This window comes from Chiloscyllium plagiosum, unplaced genomic scaffold (assembly GCF_037043375.1).
Source record: "Chiloscyllium plagiosum isolate Xiang-an unplaced genomic scaffold, Cpla_swu_hap1 HiC_scaffold_37, whole genome shotgun sequence".
Lineage (NCBI taxonomy): Eukaryota > Metazoa > Chordata > Chondrichthyes > Orectolobiformes > Hemiscylliidae > Chiloscyllium > Chiloscyllium plagiosum.
The window spans coordinates 32153065-32175436 of NW_028270175.1; the positions used below are offsets into that span (position 1 = coordinate 32153065).

Sequence of the window (22372 nt, forward strand, 5' to 3'; positions counted from 1 at the left end):
TTGATCTGGAAATGTTATTGATAGTAGTGACCCCTCTTAACCCTTTGCAGGATGCAACGTGTTGGCACGCTCCCAGGACTGTGAACGTGGGAAATTTTATTCTGATCCCAGAGCAGATCCCTGAATCCAGTTCAGCACCATTAAAAAATGATGAAATTGGAAATTCCAGTTACTTACTATGAGATTAAAGACACAAGACACCATGGGGTTAAAAGAAACAAAATAAATGTTAATGTAGGTGTCTATAAAGCGAACAATAAATACTGAGACTCTTGATGTCCCATCAACATCCAGAACTAACATGAACAGGCAAACTTATCAAACACAACATAACCTGCACTTTAAAATGACTGGATTTAAAAAGTGGCACTCCAGCATTTAAATCCAGGCAGAATTCCAGCACATCCCAACTCATAAACACACCTTTGCCCCAATTGCCAACTTCATTAAAAAGACAATAATCTCGAACCTCAACCCATGTCTAGCCTTCCCTCTCCTCCCTTCCTGCTCACCAATCCGCTCCAGCCTTCCCACTGACCAATCATAATAACCCCACCTGCATCCACCTATCACCATCCCACCTACCTTTCCCCCAGCCCCAACCTCCATTTATTTCTCAGTGCCCTTCCCCCTCCCCAGCTCTGATGAAGGGTTCTGACCTGAAATGTTGACTTTCCTGCTCCTCCGATGCTGTCTGACCTTTTGTGCCTTTCCAAATCCACATTTTACACTCCGACTTCCAGCAGCTGCAGTCCTTACTATCACCTAATCTTTACTCAGTGGCTTTTCCTTACAGTTTACCATCAACTCCAGAGCTGACAGATGCTCCTGGCTTCTCCAAAATCCAATGCCCCAGCAGGAAGGAACTATCAAACAGCTTCTAGAATTTCTCTGCGCCCCTGCTGCAAAGAGCTAGTGACTGTTGGCCCCATTTCTGTTCCTATCCAAGTCTTTTGACTGTTCACTGGCCCTTGAACTGATCTATGCGACTTATTAAAACACTCCAACTGGGTCCTATCCTTAAATTTTGGAATGTTGAAGATTGTAACACACAGCACTAGCTACTGCTAACTTATACACCATGCACTGAAAGAACAATAAGGCTTCCATCACACTATGTAAAGGCAATTCTTGCAAACCAAATTGGACAGTTGCTCTCCTTACAGAGTGCAGTAATGGAGAAAGTTGAACCTTTTCCTAATCCTGCAATTCCTATTTGCAACGGAAGCAGCTCAGTTTGGGTTCAGAATGAAAATGACAGTTGAAATGAGGATTCATAGCATTCAGTAAGATAGTGAGGAGCCCAAAGCTGCATTATCAGGTATCCCTGATGCTTCAAACTTGCTCAGGAACTGCCTGATGCGATTAGAGAAATATTAAAGGTGAAGAGTTTCATTGGTGGACTGCATTAGTTTCAAATGTCAAATGCCATATAATTTGCAGTTTATATTAACAAGATGAAAAATGATTAAATGTGACTTTTTTTATATATAGGGTACCACCAACCAAGAGAATTATTTGCTTCAACACTGAAGCTGTTGAACTTTGAAAATGTTTACTTTAAGAACGCAGAGAAAATCTAGAGTGTGGAGATCTGCGTACATCTTTGATCTGTGATAGGGCCACTTTAATTCTCAGTGAATACAGATTATTGGTTTTAAGTTAAAAAATACTAAACCGGAGCATTGAGCTATAAATAGAACTTTAAAGTTCAATGCCATTTACAACCTAGGCTCATTATCATATCAATATTGATACTGCAACTTCTCTCAAGATGTATGTGCCATTCATCTCCAGGAGTCATCCACAGTTTGCATCTCCTGCTTCATAGTCAATATAGCTCTGCAAATAGTCATACTTCAATTCCTTCGCCAAAAGGGACAGGTTCAATGTTGAGTCCAGAGGCAATAACTGATCAATGGTGAAGGGCAGCTTGATTATGCCCAACGTTCACCCAAAATATCCTGCTTTTGTTCCAGGAGTAGGTAGTGGCTGTTTCACTGGTTACCTCAGTGCACACCAACCATACACAGAACCTTCCTGGTCACTGAATCTTTGAAATTTACAGTAAAGGATGTGGCCTTTCATTCCATCAAGTCTTTACTGGATTTTTAAAGAGTTGCTATGTTTTCTCCCACTTTCTGTCCAAAGCCCTATAATTTCATCAATTTCCTATCCCAAATGCCTTTCAAATCTATGGAACTTGCTACCACCACATTTTTAATTCATTCATGGGCAGAGGTATAGGAGGATTACTATGGAAAGACAGTATGCATGGCATGATTTGTAAAACAGAAAATGAACAGGGAGATAATGGAATCCGTACATAAAAATTCTCGAATGGCAAGCTGCTCAGGAAGCTAAGCAAGAACATGGTTTGGTCAGATTTAAGAAATAAGCATGGACTGCAAAAGCAAACAAGTTCTGCCACTTCAAAAGTTAAAGGCCTAGCTGGAATACAGTGGATAATTCAGGCCACAATTCAAGAATAGCCTTGAAAGGGTCAGAGCTAGTTTTCCTGGGATGTTTCTAGGGATAGGTTATAAGGAAAAGTTATGGAAGCGAAGGCTGTTCTCTGGAGGGGGAAAGTTCAGGTTAAGAGATAGTCATAGGTGAGGTGCCGGAAGACTGGAGGTTGGCAAACGTGGTGCCACTGTTTAAGAAGAGTGGTAAAGACAAGCCAGGGAACTATAGATCGGTGAGCCTGACCTCGGTGGTGGGCAAGTTGTTGGAGGCAATCCTGAGGGACAGGATGTACATGTATTTGGAAAGGCAAGGACTGATTAGGAATAGTCAACATGGTTTGTGCGTGGGAAATCATGTCTCACAAACTTGATTGAGTTTTTTGAAGAAGTAACAAAGAGGATTGATTAGGGCAGAGCAGTAGATGTGATCTATATGGACTTCAGTAAGGCATTCGACAAAGTTCCCCATGGGAGACTGATGAGCAAGGTTAGATCTCATGGAATACAGGGAGCACTAGCCATTTGGATGCAGAACTGGCTCAAAGGTAGAAGACAGAGGGTGGAGGTGAAGAGTTGTTTTTCACACTGGAGGCCTGTGACCAGTGGAGTGCCACAAGGATCGGTGCTGGGCCCTCTACTTTTTGTCATTTACATAAATGATTTGGATGCGAGCATAAGAGGTACAGTTAGTAAGTTTGCAGATAACACCAAAATTGGAGGTGTAATGGACAGCGAAGAGGGTTACCTCAGATTACAACAGGATCTGGACCAGATGAGCCAATGGGCTGAGAAGTAGCAGATGGAGTTTAATTCAGATAAATACGAGGTGCTGCATTTTGGGGAAGCAAATCTTAGCAGGACTTATACACTTAATAGTAAGTTCCTAGGGAGTGTTGCTGAACAAAGAGACCTTGGAGTGCAGGTTCATAGCTCCTTGAAAGTGGAGTTGCAGGTAGATAGGATAGTGAAGGCAGTGTTTGGTATGCTTTCCTTTATTGGTCAGAGTATTGAGTACAGGAGTTGGGAGGTCATGTTGCGGCTATAAAGGACATTGGTTAGGCTACTGTTGGAATATTGCGTGCATTTCTGGTCTTCTTCCTATCGGAAAGATGTTGTGAAACTTGAAAGGGTTCAGAAAAGATTTACAAGGATGTTGCCAGGGTTGGAGTATCTGAGCTACAGGAAGAGGTTGAACATGCTGGGGCTGTTTTCCCTGGAGTGTCAGAGGCTGAAGGGTGACCTTATAGAGGTTTACAAAATTATGAGGGGCATGGATAGGATAAATAGACAAAGTCTTTTCCCTGGGTCAGGGAGTACAGAACTAGAGGGCATAGGTTTCGGGTGAGAGGGGAAAGATATAAAAGAGACCTAAGGGGCAACATTTTCACGCAGAGGGTGGTACGTGAATGGAATGAGCTGCCAGAGGATGTGGTGGAGGCTAGTACAATTGCAACATTTAAGTGGCATTTGGATGGGTATATGAATAAGAAAGATTTGGAGGGATATGGGCTGGGTACTGGCAGGTGGGACTGGATTGGGTTGGGATATCTGGTCAGCATGGACGGGTTGGGCCGAAGGGTCTGTTTCCATGCTGTACATCTCTATGATTCTAAGACTTGACCACTGGAGGTTTTGTTTTTTTACAGAGCAGCCAGAGAAATATTATTCCCTTTTAGCCAGGTCAGGGATCATGCCATAGATTTGAATTTATCAGATTTTCTTATTGCCAGAGGCCAGATGAGAATCTTTTTGCCACTAATTGTGGAATCTGGAATAATTCCCTGGTAGCACAGAGTTTATAATACTACTTGGTCTAAAGATTGAGCGATTTGAATTTAAGTGAACAGTGAACATAAAATTCATTTAATTAAACATTGAATAAAAATATCAACATTGGTTCCATCTAGTTTCCTGATAAAATAGCTCTGTCCTGGACTCAGATGCACATTAATCAGTCAAGCCATAGTACAGTACAATTAATAACTGGAAAAAGTTATCATTTATTTTAATTTATTTTCTCCAGAAGCTGCAATTTTGCTTAGGTTTTGACATTTGTAAATACATTTCAAAATACATTGTTTAAAAAACACTGCCCCACCCTTCCATGGAGTTAGAACAAGGGCATTAATAACCAATGACTTTTAATAGCTACCAGCATGATTTGGTAATTTTTAAACATACAAAAATATTTCACTCTGATCTCTGCATGTAAAGATACAAAAACTTCTCCAACTTCAAGTCTATCTCAATATAAACAGTATGTGAACCACAGGCAAGCATTTTCCTCAAATGAATTAATCACACGTCAGACCACAATTGAGGCTTTTTCACATGTGGATTCATCTGTTAGGGTTGAACATACTGGTACTGATATTAAATAGGAAAAATAAAGTTCATTCTAGCTGATATACCCTTTAGTGTGAATCCCCAGTAACAGATTTGCACCATGTTGCTCTGGTCTATAAATAAGATTGTCAAATTTGAACATGAGGGCATGTGGCGCATTGGCTAGCCGAATCATAACTGGACTGAATTCCCAACTCATTTCACCCAGCCCAGTTTTCTCTCCATAGCCACGTAACACACAGATTAAACTCACTCAGAAACACAAAAAAAGTTTCAGTATAATAGATCATTTACAACATGCACCTGTACAGCAGCATTCACCAGAAAGCATCCCAAAATTCTACAAAAAGCAAAGTGGAGGTTAAAAGATTTGGTGGAGGGAGGTTGACTGTAGGGAAACTCTAAAGCTATTGCAGCAGAACACTCAGGAGTGAATATTGCAGAGTGAGGCAGAGCTAGCTGCAGCATCTCATGGCGAGGAGAGAAAGGAGGGAGAGGTCAGTGCAAAGGAAGCCCATTAGCTCCATATTTCTGCATGTTCACCTAAAGTGGTGGAAAGGAATAAGACCCTGCAGAAAATAAATTGGAATAAAGGATTTTAAAATTGCTTTGGATGAGCAGGGAAGCATTGAAGATGCAAACGACAAGGGTTATTGGAGAGGAGGTTAGAGAAATAAAGTTGTGAAGGGCAGAACTTATGCACAACTAACTCCTTCCAATGATTTGATAGGAAACAAGTGCATCATGACTCATTGGAGACAGAAATAGTATCGAAAAAAAGTTGGCTTTTTGCAGCAGCTTTTGATCTAGGCCAAAATTCTGGGCAAGACTTAGTCTGAACCAATGGGCTCGATTAAAGCTTCCATCTAAAGTCTCAGCCCAGTCATTTTCAGAGGTTGATTGACCAATCTACTGTACACTTACATGATTCAGTTTTTGCTTCCTTCACATATTGTCTGTGTTCAGTTAGAGAAAATTGCTTAAAAAAAGTCAAGATAAAGGAAATAAATTTAGCAAACATTTAATAGCTTGAAACAGCATGAAGCAGGTGGCAAACTGACCTCCCAATGAGAAGATTCTTATTACGATAAAAGGATCTTCTTTAGATTCTATTTGGAATAAAATTCTTAATTCTAATTATTTTTCAGCATTGTTCGGATTCTTCCCCATTGACCAAAGAGATCCAAACATCACTGTTGAGAAAGTACATTCAGGATTCCTTGAGTTGAGACAATAGAATGATTGTATTTCTATTTTCTTGTCTTAATTCAGCGTACTGAAACACAAGTTACAAAAGAAACTCTTTTGTCAAAAGAGGAAAATGTTTGCAATCGTTTTCCGGGCAGGATAGAGAATGGAGGAGAGATATCACCTGGAAACTATGATGAGTAGCTGGTCACTATTGGTTTAGTGATTCATTCTTCATTTTTCTTATAGATTCAAAGGATTAGGGTTACATTACTGAAACATGTCAAAATTTGTAATTCAGACTTTGAAAACAAAGTTTCATTACATTTTCAACTTTATTTCACAGGCTCCTGTTTAAAATCAAATTGCAAAGCCAATAAAACCAAACTCAGTGGAAACTGCACAGCTCCTGGACTAAACTGGCAGGAAGACTGTTACTAAATCAAAGTTTAGTTTTTAAAGACAGATTTTTGAAGTAAGCATTCCACGCGTCCATCTATTGTTCCGAGAAATTAATGAACCAGTCACTTACGCAATAGCTAACCCACTGTAGGTTAGCTAACACCAGTAGTCAAATACTACTAGCTAAAATGGCAATTCAGTTGCCCCCCCAGTTTCCTCTTGAAGAGGCCATCTCATATTGGGGCTAGTTTTAAGTTGTTAGCAGCCGAGTTGTAACTGAGTCAAGTGTCTGAGGAGTAATATTAAACTGCAGTCCTATTCTCACATAACATCAAGTGCACTTTTCAGGAAGGGATATTGGACAACAATCAAAATCCTGACATCTCTCCCAGAGGGAGATCTCATCACACCTGGCTAAAACCAGTTAGCTAGAAGCAGGTTAAGGATTAAACCAGCTGTTTTCCCAGTCTGTTGAGATGCCACTATGTACATACATACTACATCACCCAAAACAAAAGCAAGAGTTATGCAGACCAACAATGCCACTAAGAACATTCTTCTCATTTAAGTTTCAACTAAACTTGCTTGCAGGCCATTTTATCAGATCATTTGGGATTACAAGTTGTCCACTTACTCACTAAAACAGGCCTGTGCCACAAAAGAGCAACTGGCAAGCTATAGAATCTAATTACAAAGGGACAAGATTTAAGAGAAGTCTTCTGCCAGTGAATTGCAGGGATGGGTGTTAAAACTTTAATTTGAGCAGGTACTCCCACTGGTCACCATAACAGAAAAGACCAATTCACAGAAGGTTTTTCAGCCATCTCCTGACATCACTTTGGACTACTGGTCCACACAACGATTTAATGATCAAGCGGTGCCTAGCAATCAAAGCAAAAACAAACAGTCTGGCAAATTACAGGAAAGCTCAGATGCTCTTTAACCCTTGAAAATACAGCTTAGCATGGCAAACATGGGCTGCCAAATTATAAATACTCAAACTGAGGTGGCAAAACTTTTCAGCCACTACAGACAATTTACGGAATCAGTATTGCTCAAACTCGTCCAGCAAAGCACAGCTAAAACTTGCTGACATTATAATCTGCTGAGCACACTGCTCAAAATATCAGTGTTGGGCCCTGGAATGAAGCACATCGCCAGTCAATGGCACAGCAACACACTGAGGATTTTATGAGTCAGCTGTTAAAAACAGCAACTCGCACCGTTCGATTGTTCAGGAAGCGGAGAGAAAAATGGTGTAATGAATTCAAAATACAAACTTAACTAAAAATTCTGGTGAGCTCTTTCAGCACTGCACAAAAATACTAGAAGCAGCTAAGTTCCACAGATTCTTCTGTTTTACATAGCATCATATTTAGGGTGAGGTGATTACATACGTCCCATTGTCTTTTGCTCTACATTAGTGAGACCTCGAGCTCACTTTGAATTCACGGGTTGGAATGCAGTAGGTCAGGCAGGCTTGACCGATTTTGAATGTTCCTATTTTCTGATTATGATCAAGATATCCACAATAGGGGGTGTAAATCAGCAGCCTGGCCACTAAAATAGTGAGGTTGTTGCCAGGGGGGTTCGTTTTAACATGCTTCATCCCAATCTTGATGGCTGAGAGCTCCTGCAGGGTTGTGAGGGGTTTAAAATGGAGGCTACAAAAGTCTGATCAATATGGAAGGATTTCCATTACAATGTGCCTAATGGACATATTGCATTATAGGAGAGAAGGCTGCTACTTTCACACCCATAATTATATCCTAATTATGCCCAAACTCCACTGAAATACTTTATATGCAAAAGAGTTGAAAGTCATAAACGTTGTTGTTAATGGCTTTTCGGGCAGGTGAAGTGGTGCAAAATTACAAGTTTAGCTCAATCGCTCTGAAACCAGATTAATTATGAAATTAGCCACTATGAAATTGGTAAATACATACTCTGGGATTAAAGATGGCAGTTTCATGGTGTTGGTAGGTGTTCCAACAGACATTCCATTTATGATAGTTATGCGATCAAAAATGCTAATGAACAGTTTATCCAAGGTACTATTGCAAGCAAGTCTGCATATGGAGAACGCAAATAAGCTATAGCATTTGAATTCATCATCTGCATTACACTAGTGTCTCTTAAGGCAGGTTAAACATAAGAAAAGACCAAAATAACATTATTCCTGCTGCAGCTCTCTCACTTTTGTGAAATTGCAGGCAAAACAATTAAAATTCCACTGGGTTATGGCACATAATCTGTGACACCAACTAATGATTGATAAAGGCTCAAGCCAGTCTGCACAAAGCATCAGTTGCAGACTGATTGTGTGATCTGCCATGACTGAACATAATTGCTCGGCACCAGAGACAGCCTTTGGTCTTGTACCACCAAAATAGAGATCATCAGCAAAGGCATTGGAGGTCCATGCTTCTCTAAAACTTTAATTTATAAATGGCCAGAATGCAAACAAGTCTCAGAATCTCCACAGTGTGGAAGCAGGCCAGTCAGCCCAACGGATCCACACTGACCTCTGAACAGCATCCCAACCAGAGTCACGCCCCCTACCCTATCCCTGTAACCCTGCATTTCCCATGGCTAATCCACCATGTCTGCACATTCCTGAACACTACAGGGTAATTTAGCATGGCCAAACCACCCAACCTGCACATCTGTGGACTGTGGGAGAAAACCCATGCAGACACGGGGAAATTCCCCAGGGCGGAATTGAATCTGGGTCCCTGGTGCTGTGAGGCAGCAGTGCTAATCACTGAGCCACCACGCCGCCTGAAATCCATTACCCAGTTTAGTCTTCAGCAATTCGAGAGCCCTCTATTTGACTCAGTTATTTTCATTTTCTGAGCATTTACCCATTCCCATTTTGCTCATTATTCAATGTTACAAAATACTCAGTGATTAGTGGGAGACCCTTCCAAAATACTGCTATAGTCTCAGGAAACATGAGAAAAAAAAAAACTTTGTTTTTATATTGTGCGCATTTACATCTATCTAGATATCCTAGTGCTTCCCATATAAAATATTTATTGGAAGCACAGTTGCTGCTACGTAGGCAAATGTGGGAGCTATTTTGCACATTGCAAAATCCCACAAACAGAAATGAGATGAATGATTAGTTTAATCTGATTTTGGCCTGATCATTGGGAAAAGATGGTAACCAGGACATAGAAGAACATACTGCTCTTTAAATATTGCTGTGTGCTCAGGGTCTAAAAGACAACTTCACTCCACAATTTCCTGTCTTAGAGAGGGAGCTCTCCCAAAGATTGTATTTGAACAGCATTGTATTTGAACAGCACAAGCCTTTCATTCTTCAAGTAAATGGATACCAGTTATAGAAATGTTAAAAGTAATTCTCTCAGAAAAGTCAGATTTGAAAATTGGGAGATTCCCTCCCTGGTTATATTTCATGTATAAACATTTTCAAATCGATCTGTTCAGAGAAGTTAAGACACATCTCTGCAGCAGCTGAGATTTGAACCCAGACCTTCTAGCCCAGACACTAACACCTCACCATAAGAGCCCTCATACTTTATGTGTAAAGTAAAGACAATGAACATTCAGCCGTGAACAATTAACACATCCTGCTTTTACACAATTTTTTAGCACCAATCCCTTCACAAGGGTCAAGAACATAAAGCTGCTGATTTTCATCCTTCTTAGATCAAAAGCGCAAGGCTAATTGTCATACTGCCATACATTGTCTTCTCTGCGAACATCAGTATGATGGCACACAGATCCTTGGCCTATCGAGCCAACAGGCAAATCCAGAAAAAAGAAGAGAAAGAAGCTGGAAGAGAGAGATAATTACATAAAATGAAAAAAAAAACTGTAGAAACCCTGGCAAAAAGGAATAGGATTTTCAGTGGAATTATCAATCATTTAGGGAAAAATAAAACATTCTGAGGCAAGACTGATGGTTACAATCAAGCTGTGACTCTTCAGGCCGTAAAATGAAGCCATGATACAAATCACCCATTACTGTACTAGAAATCAGATTTTATTCTTCGTTTGATATGCAGTAATACTGTTTGATAAAAGCTGAATTGACAGAACTGTTTCACATTAGGGAGGAATTTTTAAAAAAAATCTAGGCCCAAACAAAACCTTGTTCTAGATTTGTGGTTTAGCACCATTGATAGGCTCAGACTTGGGAATGCTGCGTCTGGTCAAACTACTTGGTGAAAACTTGGCATCATGTAGAAGGACGGAGCACATAAAAAAAAACCTGGACTCCCTTTCAGTGGGAAGTAACCTGGTTGCCTTTAAACGGATAAGTTAATTCTCATGGATATCATCTTATCTTTACATAATCAAACATTAAAAGGCAGAACACATCAAAACAAAACCTCCAACTCAGGCAAGTGAGGGAAGTTGAGCTCAAAAATACCATTTTATAAACAAAAAAAGATATATTAAAATGCATTTGACGATGCACCATCTCAGCACTGATTTGAACGTTTGTAACATTCACATAGATATCTGTCCACGCAGAAGTAAACAGGTCTTGACTGTCCACTGAGTTTATGTCACTTCATGCAGACTCAAAACACCTCCTTGGTGCGCAGGCTTTACAATGTTCAAAGCACCAGAGGACTGGTATGAGCTATCAACAAGGGTGCGCCAGAAATATCGAATGCAATGTCACCACAGTCTATGTTGGTGGAGATTCCGACTGAGGACAGACCGAACATCTGAAGTAAACCTGCAGGAAAGGAAAGAAAAGAAAACTTGGAACACAACTTTCATTTTTTTTTTTAAGAATCACCACAGCTCCACTCCACCCTTGCCCACATCTCCCCTGTTGTCTTCTCCTATTTTTTGATGGAAGCATTCATTAAAGGATGACTCCACAGGTGCTAACAGCAAATTGCTATTACTCGCCATTCTGAGAGAAAGCCTAAGGAAATAGGCACCTGACCAGATGAAGAGGTGGGGTGAAGATGGAGTAGCATAGAGAGGCTATGATATGGGTTTCTGCTTAATATTCAGTCGTGGAAAACTTTAACAGGTAACTAGAAGGACATACACACTGACAGAGTCAGAAATGGCTGGGGGAGGGGTTACGATGGTTTTGTTCACAGCGTACAATTTATTTAATAAGAGCAGACATTGCTGGAAAAGCTCAGGTCTGGCAGCACATGTACAGAGAAATCAGAGTTAACGTTTCAGGTGGAGTGACATTTCCTCGGAACTGATTTCTGCTTTAGTTTCGGATTCACAGCATCTGCAGTTCTTTTGGGTTTTCGTAAATATATTAGCAAAAAACATTTTTTTGACTTTACAAAAATATCAAAAATATAACAAATACCAGTATAATAAAATAAAGCAAATTACAATACATGCCTACTAACTATTAACCTACCCTTTAATACAAAACAAAACCAAACACTTACAAAACAATACCTATAAATAAATAAGTGACTAGTAAAACAAAAAACACATAAGAACACAAAACACCAATGCTTGGTGCAAAGCTCCCAAACAAAAAAAGGGAGCATTGTATATATACCCGTATTAACTCAGGAGCCCGCCCTTCAGGCCTCAGCAAACCTAACCATCCTGGTTAAACAAACACCCCAGTTAAGATAGCAGACAGATCGGTGTCCAAATAACTCAAGAAGGGCTGTCATGTCTTATAAAAATGGTCTGTTGTGTGGTGCACCATATTTGTGAAAAACGCCCATGGGAATGTGCTCCATAATTAATTTCTGCCATCCCAGCAAGCCCAGTGGGTTCTCAGACACCCAATTAGAGTCATAGAGATGTACAGCATGGAAACAGACCCTTCGGTCCAACCCGTCCATGCTGACCCAGATATCCCAAACCAATCTAGTCCCATCTGCCAGCACCAAGCCCATATCCCTCCAAACCCTTCCTATTCATATACCCATCCAAATACCTCTTAAATATTGCAGTTGTACCAGCCTTCACCACATCCTCTGGCAACTCATTCCATACACGTACCATCCTCTGCGTGAAGAAGTTGCCCCTTAGGTCTCTTTTATATCTTTCCCCTCTCACCCTAAACCTATGCCCTCTAGTTCTGGACTCCCCAACCCCAGGGAAAAGACTTTGTCTATTTATCCTATCCATGTCCCTCATAATTTTGTAAACTCCTATAAGATCATCCCTCAGCCTCCGACGCTCCAGGTAAAACAGCCCCAGCCTGTTCAGCCTCTCCCTGTAGCTCAGATACTCCAACCCTGGCTACATGCTTGTAAATCTTTTCTAGTTTCACAACATCTTTCCGATAGGAAGGAGACCAAAATTGCACGCAATATTCCAACAGTGGCCTAACCAATGTCCTGTACAGCCGCAACATGACCTCCCAACTCCTGTACTCAATACTCTGACCAATAAAGGAAAGCATACCAAATGCCTTCTTCACTATCCTATCTACCTGCGACTCCACTTTCAAGGAGCTATAAACCTGCATTCCAAGGTCTCTTTGTTCAGCAACACTCCCTAGGACCTTACCATCAAGTAAGACTATTCTTCTGTGCACAGTAAGAAAGAATATTAAATAGTTTCTGCCCATACCCATCTAAATATGATAAATTTGATAGATCTAGAAGGAGAGATATCAGGTCTACTTTAACTTCAGTCCTCAATACCATCCCTATCTCTCCTGCCACAGCGCTTCAATAAACACACTCTGTGGCATGTCCAGAGCAACTGGTAAGAGTACCTACACTTATTTAACATCTGGGGCACATTGGAGATGTCCCTTGTTTAAACTTTGCCAGACGAGCCATGTGCAGAACTTTTAACTGCACAGCGCATGTCCTATTACAGATTGAGATCTTTTGTGCGTTCTCCCATATGTCCTCCCACATTTCAGAAGAGATCTCCACTCTTAGTTCTTGCTCCCAAACCCCACATAAACAATTAATATCCTGCTAGGCCCTGCCACCCAGTAGGCGATAGGGGACACTAACTGAGAGGGCGCTTGTGGCACATAGCAACAACCTCTCTGCATCGGGTTTATCGGGCTTAGTGAGAAGCGGTCTTCTTCTGGATAAAATCCCTAACCTGAAAAAAATGGAAAAGATCTCTGCTGGGCTCAGATTTGCAGCTCAGTTGCTTGAAAGACATCATAACCTCCCCCTCAAACAAGTCTCCCAAACTAGAAACTCCTCTCGCTGCCCATTGTTTGAACCCTGATCCCATCATCCCTGGTTAGAACCTCGGCATACCGACTATGGGAGTAAGTGGTGAAGTCTTGGATAAGCAGCCCTCACTCTGACGCATTGTCCTCCATGTCTTGACTGTACTAATAACAGTCGAGTTCCAGCAGTAGCCCATAACTATCCTCATCTTATCCATCAACAGCAAATTAATAAGAGGGCACTTTGCCTGGGAGGCTTTGATATCCAGCCATATTGGGTTTGGATCGTTACCTCCACAATCACACACAAAGGACAGCAGGAAACTCAACTGATACCTCCTGATGTCTGGGAAATCAACTCTCTCCCTCCTTGACGCAACTGCAATTTAGTAAGTTTGATGAGGGGCCACTCATGATACCAGACAAAGGAACTAAACCAACCCATAGGTTTTCTCAATGTTAACCTGGGAAACATTATTGGGAGCATATGCATGGGATAAAGCAAACAAGAAAGATATTTATATTAATAAGGGCTATTCGGCCCAACCACGAAATTGGAAGAGCCTCCCATCTCTGAAGATCTTGCCTAATATTGTCAAGCAGGTGAGCAAAATTAGTCTGAAATAACCAAACATGGGGCTAATAAAGATACCTAGGTATCGGAAACCCACCTGTGACCATTGAAAGGGAACCTAGGGCCACTTCAACCTCTGGCACTTCGAGGTCCCCCAAAAGCATAACCTCCGACTTTGCAAAGTCTATCTTATATCCTGAAGTAGCCCCAAATGAATTAATACATTGTATCAGATGGGGTATGGAGGTCATTGGGTCTGATAAAAACAAAAGGACATCATCCGCATACAGTGTAATCTTGTGTACCCTCAATCCCACTTCCGGAGCGGTTATGTGGACGTTCTGATGAATGGCCTGTGCCAGCGGCTCTTTCATCAACGTAAACAATAGTGATGAGAGGGGGCAGCCTTGACGACTACCCTTACCAATCTTAAAATTCCCAGACCTCACCCAGTTGGTGGCCAGAGGGTGGCAATATAAAACCTCCACCCACCTAGCAAAGACCCCACCTAATCCAAACCGCTCTAAGGTATAAAAGAGATACGGCCATCCCACCCGGTCAAATGCTTTCTCTGCATCTAAGGAAATCACCAACCCCTAGATCGATTGTTGCTTACATACTTGCACCATATTTAGCAACCTTCTAGTATTATTAGATCTATGGCCCCTTATAAAACCTGTCTGGTCCTCTTCGACAATATGAGGCAACACCTTCTCCAATCTCAGCACCAAGATCTTAGGTAGAATCTTAAAATCTGAATTTAATAGAAAGATGGGCCTGCATGACGCACAATCCTCAGGAAATTTCCGCTTCTTAAGAATGAGGGAAGTATTAGCTTCTCTCAAAGATGGTGGTAGCCATTCATGCATATAGGAGTGATTGTACATCTCCAACATCGGCCCTGACAGAATTCCTAAAAACTCCTTAGAAAACTCACCTGGAAGACCATCAGGGCCAGGTGCTTTCCCACTCTGAAGTTGCTGAGCTGCCTCCTGTATTTCCTGAACCATCAAAGGGGCATTAAGGAGAGGGGTCTGTTCCAGGGTTGCCCCAGGGAAGTCCAGGCTCTTAAAATACGCTTCCATCTTGGCCTTCCTATCCTTGCAACATTCAGACCGAAACAATTCAGAGTAAAAACTCCGAAAAGCGTCATTAATCCTTTTGTCATCGTAAGGAAGGATCCTGGCGCTGTCTCCAATCTAAATGGATTGGGGAGCACGCTTTTCCCTAGTCAGATACGCTAAATACTTCCTTGGCCTATCCCCATATTCAAACAGCCTTTGTCAAGCAAAAACAAGTTCTTTCTTTGCGGTTTGAGTCCATATTGAATTCTAAGCAGCCTGAAGGGTTGTGACCCGCTGTAGCTTGGTCACCGAAGGCCTCGCAAAATGTGCTGCCTCAGCGACTTTCAGCCGCGTCTCAAGTAGATGTTGCTGTTCCCCCTCCTGTCGTTTCTGACTAGCTGACTAAGAAATAGCTAATCCCCTAGCAAAGGCCTTAAGCGGTCTCCCCTAGCATGGACAGACTACTAGCCATGCCTGAGTTGATAGTCAAAAACTCCTGAAACTCCCTCAAAATGTATTCCACAAATTTGGAATGCTTAAGGAGAAAAGGATCTAGACAGCAGTGCCGCAAACCCAGACCCTCACTCTTGCCCTTAACCTCCAAATATACTGCTGCGTGATCAGAGATATCTACCCAATTTTACAACCCATAATAGAATCCAGAAGGATCGAGGGAGCCCAAAAAAAAGATCAATCCTCGTGTGACATTTATGTGGGTTTGAAGAAAAGGTAAAGTCCCTGCTGGTAGGGTGAAGACATCTCCAAATATCCACCATCCCTAACTCTCGCATAAGTCAGCCACCTGCTTGGCCTGTGAAGAAATAGGTGGGAGCCCACTAGGCATCCTGTCCATCGTCAGGTCCAAAAGGCAATTGAAATTCCCCCCCCCCATAATAATGTGCCGTGTTCCGAAGGCACTCAGCTTAGAAAAGGCACTAACCAAAAAATTGAGGTGATGCGCCGAAGGACAGTAGATATTTAAAATGCCATATTCCTCCCCATGTAAGTATCTCAGACCGCCCTTGCTAATCTTTCACCTGCTCTAATAGTGTGAATGGAAGATTTTTCGGGATAAGTACCATCACTCCCCTACTTTTAGTAGTAAAGGATGAAAAGAATAGCCTAGCATACACCCCCCCCACACCCACCCCGTTGTAACCTCAGGTGTTCCCCATCATTAAGATGGTTTCCTGCAACAGAGCAAAATCAACCCTTTCCCTCTTAAGGTTAGAAAGCACTTTTTTTTCCTTTTAACAGGGAATGACTTCCTTTGATGTTCCAGATGCACCATTTAACAAGACACTTAGCCATATCCTCTTTTAAGAGACCCTTGAACCCCTGGGACGGAGAACCCGGCTTGCAATGCGCCGAGCACAAGTAAATGGAGACTCAAGAGACTCGCAGAATTGTGTATACAAAACTACTCTATCATAACTACAAACTATTGCTACCAAACAAACAAAGAAAACCAACTTGAAATCTTCCCCCTGCCCATAGGGGGTACTCACCCTACCCACCCCACTCCTGCACAACTCCTTCAGGCCCAGACTGTGCCCCAGCCTTAGGCAAAAATATATAAGTAAACAAGATGATCCTTAAGTCAACAAAAGAAGACAAAGTCAGGATAAGCACTCCGCCCTTCCCCGGCTAGATGTCACCCCTACTTGTGACTAATAGTGAAAAAGAACAAAAAAAAAGGAAAACAACAAAGGGCACCCACAAATTTTCCCATGATAAAATCAAGAGAAAAAAAAAGGGAAAAGGGAAAACACAGGGAAAGAAGGAAAAGAGGACGAACATTAACTTTATCCTTCAGAGCAAATCGGTCTATTTTAAAGCGCCTACAAAGTTCTTGGTTTTATCCGCTGAGTCAAATGTATAAACTGAGTCCTCGTGGCAGAAACGGAGCACCGCGGGGTATCTCATGGAGTACAGGATGCCCAGGTCCCTCAGCTGCTTTTTAACTTCATCAAAGGACTTCCTCTTTCGAATTACAGTTACTGAGAAATTCCGGAAAAACAGGATTTTTGTCCCCTTGTGCAGCAGTACCTGTGGATCTTTCCCCAGTGATCTGGAGGCTTCTATCACTCTTTGTTGTCCCTGTCCATGAAGTAGTGCACTAGCACCGGGCAGGGGCGCTGTACTGGCCCAGACCTGCGCACCGCCACCTGACAGGCCCTTTCAATCTGCATTGGGCTGGATTCAATTTGAAGGCCCAGGAGTTGCGGCAACGAATTTTGAAAGAAGCTGACAGGCTGCCCACCTTCTTCACCCTCTGGGAGCCCGACAACCCGAAAATACGTCCTCTGACCTTGATTTTCGATGTCATCGACCTGATCTTGCAAAGCCTGCACTTGTTGTTCCAGCACTTGGATCTGTCCGGACGAGGACTCCGTCGCCGCTCCGAGGAAGTGGTCTGACCTGTCACCTCCTCCATCTGTTCCGAGGCCCTGGAGCTCCCGCTCATGCTTCTGCAGCATGGACATGATGGGTTGGACCTGGGCATGGATCTCCTTGACCGCAGCCTCAACCTTCATGGTAAGTCTCACCATCACCGTCGCCAATTCCTGAGAGTCTGTCATGTCTCCCGGGGGTTCGGGAGAGGCTGCTACTGCAGCCTGTGGTGTGCCCGGTGCTGCAGGGGAGTGTCCTCCTCGCTGCTGTTTGCTCACTCCTTTCCCTTTTGGCATCCTTGCCATTCCTAATTGTCAACGAATATGTGCTCTTCAAGTTTTTAAATTAACAATTCCTCCATATACGTTGGCCAGGGATGGTTAAAAAAAAAACAATATGCCTTGGCTATTAGGCAGAGCTGTCCACGGCACTGTGACTGAATTGTCGCCATCTTGCTGAGTCCATTCGTTTGGCTTTTAATTATAGAAGAGCAAGGCACTGCCAGCATAAGAAATTGAAAATATGTACAGAAAATGCTGGAAATAGTAAACAGGTCAAGGATTGTTCTGGAGAAGGTAACTGAGTTAACATGAACCATATCTGGTGGTATATATATTCACTGTAGCACTGGAGTAAGTTATACATTTTTTAAAATAGTGCAAAGAAAACAGAGTCAGCCACCTAATGTCTTTAAGTGGCTAGGGCAAGAATTCTGAGACAATTCTTCTCTCAAAGCCCTCTGAATATATTAGGAATTGTTAAATAAGACAAACTATAGCAACTTTCGGCAGCATTAGAGAATCGCAAAGCACACTGTATTTAGTAAATTCACAGTTAACTTACCTTAATGCATCAAGCATAGGTAACAGGTTTAATAAAGCTGTATCCCCAGGATCACTGAACCAAGACTTTATCGGAATTGCATTATCTGTGTAGGATGGGGAATTATAGACAAAATTAACAACTTTCAGGAAATGACAAGAAAACGTCCACCCCATGTCTCCTCCATCCAGCCTGACAGATTATTCCACACATACATCACCGCTCTATCAGATCGATGTTTGCTAGTCCTATAAATCCTAAATGGAAATGTGTTGCTGGAAAAGCGCAGCAGGTCAGGCAGCATCTAGGGAACAGGAGAATCGACGTTTCAGGCATTAGCCCTTCTTCAGGAATCATTCCTGAAGAAGGGCTAATGCCCGAAACGTCGATTCTCCTGTTCCCTAGATGCTGCCTGACCTGCTGCGCTTTTCCAGCAACACATTTCCATCTCTGATCTCCAGCATCTGCAGACCTCACTTTCTCCTATAAATCCTAAAGGCTGCCTTATTTTAACAGGAATGATACCAACTTTCATTATAGACATTAGAACATCCAATTTAAAGTAAGAAATATTTTTCAATCCAACTAAAAAAAAACTTCTGCTGTCAACATGCTGTTTGTTTAATAGAGCTCATCTCAAAGTTGCAAAGCTTAATTGGTGAGGATGAGGTAAACTAGAGATTAACCGTGGTCAGTGAAGCAGGTTTACTGATTCGCAGGTGCCTTGGACGTGTGGCTCCATCTCAAAACAAAATCCAACAGCAATGTTGGCCTTAACCAGCTAAATTGTGGATTGGTCTTAAAAATGATTGATATTCATGATTTACTTCAGTTAAGCCATTTAATATATTTCTACGTGTAAATAAAAGTTCCTTAAACTCAATCTTTATATCCTAAATGGAAGGAAGTCTACTAAAACCTGTGCTAATTGCTCATCTGCCCATAGACCTTGGGAAGATTCCCTTTGTTCTCAGAAAGGACTTCCGCAAATTTTAAAAGAAAATTCAATGCTGAAGTCCATGTAAAAGATTCAATTGATATTAATCAACAAAGCCAAGATTGACACCAGTGGCCAATGTGTCTCATATTTACATTACAATTGCAGAGGTGGACAGAATCTCTATTCATAATTTAATTCAGGTTGCAATCTGAGAATTAGGAACAGGGTACAGAATTTGTACCTCAACACCATTCTCTTGCTTTCAATTCACCAAGCATCCTCAGGCTTAGGCAAACAGAGTTCCAAACTTTTACCATACTTTCAAAAAAGCCCCACCCAATTTCACTCCTGAATGGTTCGGTCCAACCTGTCTTTCTGGTGTTTGCCAATAAATAAGAGTCACCGTGCATCACATAGAGAGCAGGTACTTTAGCACTCGGTGTTAAATGTGCTATAATATAATTATACAGGCTTCAAAAAGAGACAGGGTAAAAGACTACTTTTGTGTTTAAAAAAAAATCTGCAGAATATATTCTAATGTATTTGATGTAATGGAGATTTCTCCTCTGGCTTACATATCCTTTTTCAACCAAATACTAAGTGTCTAAGTTCTAATTTTTGGACTAATCATCTTCAAAGTTCAAACAGATGCAAAACTTCCTTACAGTAATGAATCCACCCAAACTTGGGAAACATATTTCCCATACAGGTTGCGTTGGCCCTTGGAGGGATGCAGAGATGCTTGACCAGAAGTGATCATAGTTCTATTGGTTTTAAAATAATTATGGAAAGGGGTAAGCCTTCTATAAAAGTTCTTAGTTAGAGTAAGGCAAATTTTAATGGCATGGCAGAACTTTCAAAAGTTGATAGCAGTAGTTTGTTTGCAGGTAAAGACATGACTGACACGTTGAAGGCTTTCAAACGTGTAATAAATGAGAGTTCAGAGGCTTTATGCTTCCTGTTAGAGTGAAAAGTAAAGCTGGTAGAATTACACAATGGATAAAGATAGATATTGGGGTTCCAGTCAAGAATAAATAAAAAGAATCATAAGATATAGACAGCTGGGATCATATGAATTTCTTGACGAATATAAAGATGGTAGGGGCATTCTTAACATGGAAATCAGAAGGTCAAAGAGTGGATAAGGATGAGGTAATCCAAAACAGATTCTACAAAAACATTAAGAGCAGAAATGAGAGAGAGAGAGAGAGAGAGAGAGAGAGAGAGAGAGAGAGAGAGAGAGAGAGAGAGAGAGAGAGAGAGAGAGAGAGAGAGAGAAAGAGAAAGAGAGAGAGAGAGAGAGAGAAGGGCCCCTTAAAGATCAATGAGGTCATCTTTGTATTGAACCTCAGGGGATGGGAGAGATATTAAATGAATATTTCGTGTCAGTTTTTACTGTGGAGAAAGAAATGTAAGCAAGAGAACTTGGGGAAATAAATATTGAAATTTGTGAACAGTCCACATTACAGCAGAGGAAGGTCTTAGAAAACAAAGGTGGATAAATCTCCTGGACCTGATTAAGTGTATCCCAGGGCAGGACAGTTGATGTTGTTTACTTGGACTTGAGAGAAGCCTTTGATTTAGGAGAAATGATCCATAAGGTAGATTTGTTAATAAAGTTAGATCTCATGGGATTCAGGGTGAGCTTGCCAATTGGATGCAAAATTGGCTTGGTGGCAGGAGACAGACAGTGGTGGCGGAGAGTTGTTTGTTAGAATGGAGGCCTGTGGCCAGTGTGTTCCACAGGGATGAGAATAAAAGAGGCATGGTTAGTAAGTTTGCAGGTGACACCAAAAGTGGTGGCATAGTGGACACTGAAGAAGCTTATCTAAGATTACAAAGAGATCTGGATCAACTGGGTCAGTGGGCTGAGGAATGACAGGTGGGAATTTAATTTGGATAAGTGCGAGGTATTACGTTTCGGTAAAACAAACAAGGGCAGGATTTCATGTTGAGGATGTACAGGATGTTGGTGAGGCCTCTTCAGGAATACCGTGGGCCAGTGCTGGCCACCCTATTATTCGAAGGGTATTATTAAGCTGGGCAGATTTCAGAGAAAAAAAAACACACAATCAGGATGTTACCAGGAATGGAGGGTTTCAGTTGTAAAAGTAAACTGGATATGCTGGGACCTTTTTTGCTGGAGCATAGGAGGTTGAGGGGGTGACCTCACTGAAGTCTATAAAATCATGATGGACATAGATAAGGTGAATAGCAAAAGTCTTTTCCCTCGGGTGGAGTGTTCAAAAATTTGGGAGGGGGGGGGCATATTTTTAAGGGGTGAGGAAAAACATTTTTGAAAAGGGTCTTGAGGGGTAATTTATTTTTTTAAAAAAAAACAGTGGTTAGCATGTGAAACGAACGCCCAGTGAAACTCGTGGATGAGGGTACGGTTACAACGTTTCAAAGACATTTGGATAAGCACAAGAATACGAAGGATTTGGAAGGTTATGGGCCAAATGCAGGCAGGCGGGATGAGTTTAGTTTGGAAACATATTCAGTGTGGACTAGTTGGACTGAAAGGTCTGCTTCCATGCTGTACGACTCTGTACCAGCTCCTGGGGAGAAATTTTACCTTTAGGTTGGTTTACACAGTGGCTCAGTGGTTAGCACTGCTGCTTCACAGCACCAGGAACTCTGGTTTGATTCCCGCCTCAGGCCACTGTGTGGAGTTTGCACATTCTCCCCGTGTCTGCGTGGGTTTCCTCCGGGTGCTCCAGTTTCCTCCCACAGTCCAAAGATATGCAGGTCAGGTGAATTGGCCATGCTAAATTGCCCACAGTTAGGTGCATTAGTCAGGGGTAAATGTTGGCCAATAGGGTAAGGGAATGGGTCTGAGTGGGTTACTCTTCAGAGGGTTGGTCTGGACTTGTTGGGCCAAATGGCCTGTTTCCACACTGGAGGGATTCTAATCAAGGTTAGATCGGGAAGCTCGAGGTATTGTCCCTTGGATAAAGATAACTAATGTAATAAAGATATACGGAACCATGACAGGTTTAGATAATGAATACAAAAAAAAAGTGTTCTCGTTAGCTGATAGCACAAGGAATGTGT

The 22372-nt window shown here is 41.8% G+C and overlaps 1 protein-coding gene across 1 annotated transcript in view; it reads right to left on the minus strand.

Annotated features, from left to right (window-relative positions):
- Positions 1–4445: 4445 nt before the first annotated feature.
- The window catches only part of LOC122540091 (CTD nuclear envelope phosphatase 1-like), a 73415-nt gene continuing 55488 nt past the window's right edge, over positions 4446–22372 (minus strand). Inside the window, exons 7-8 of the mRNA XM_087980570.1 lie at positions 18400–18484; positions 4446–11118 (exon numbers count right to left, since the gene is read on the minus strand). Coding sequence (XP_087836696.1) covers positions 11058–11118; positions 18400–18484 — 146 coding nt within the window. The 3' untranslated portion in view covers positions 4446–11057. The remainder of the gene's footprint in view (positions 11119–18399; positions 18485–22372) is intronic.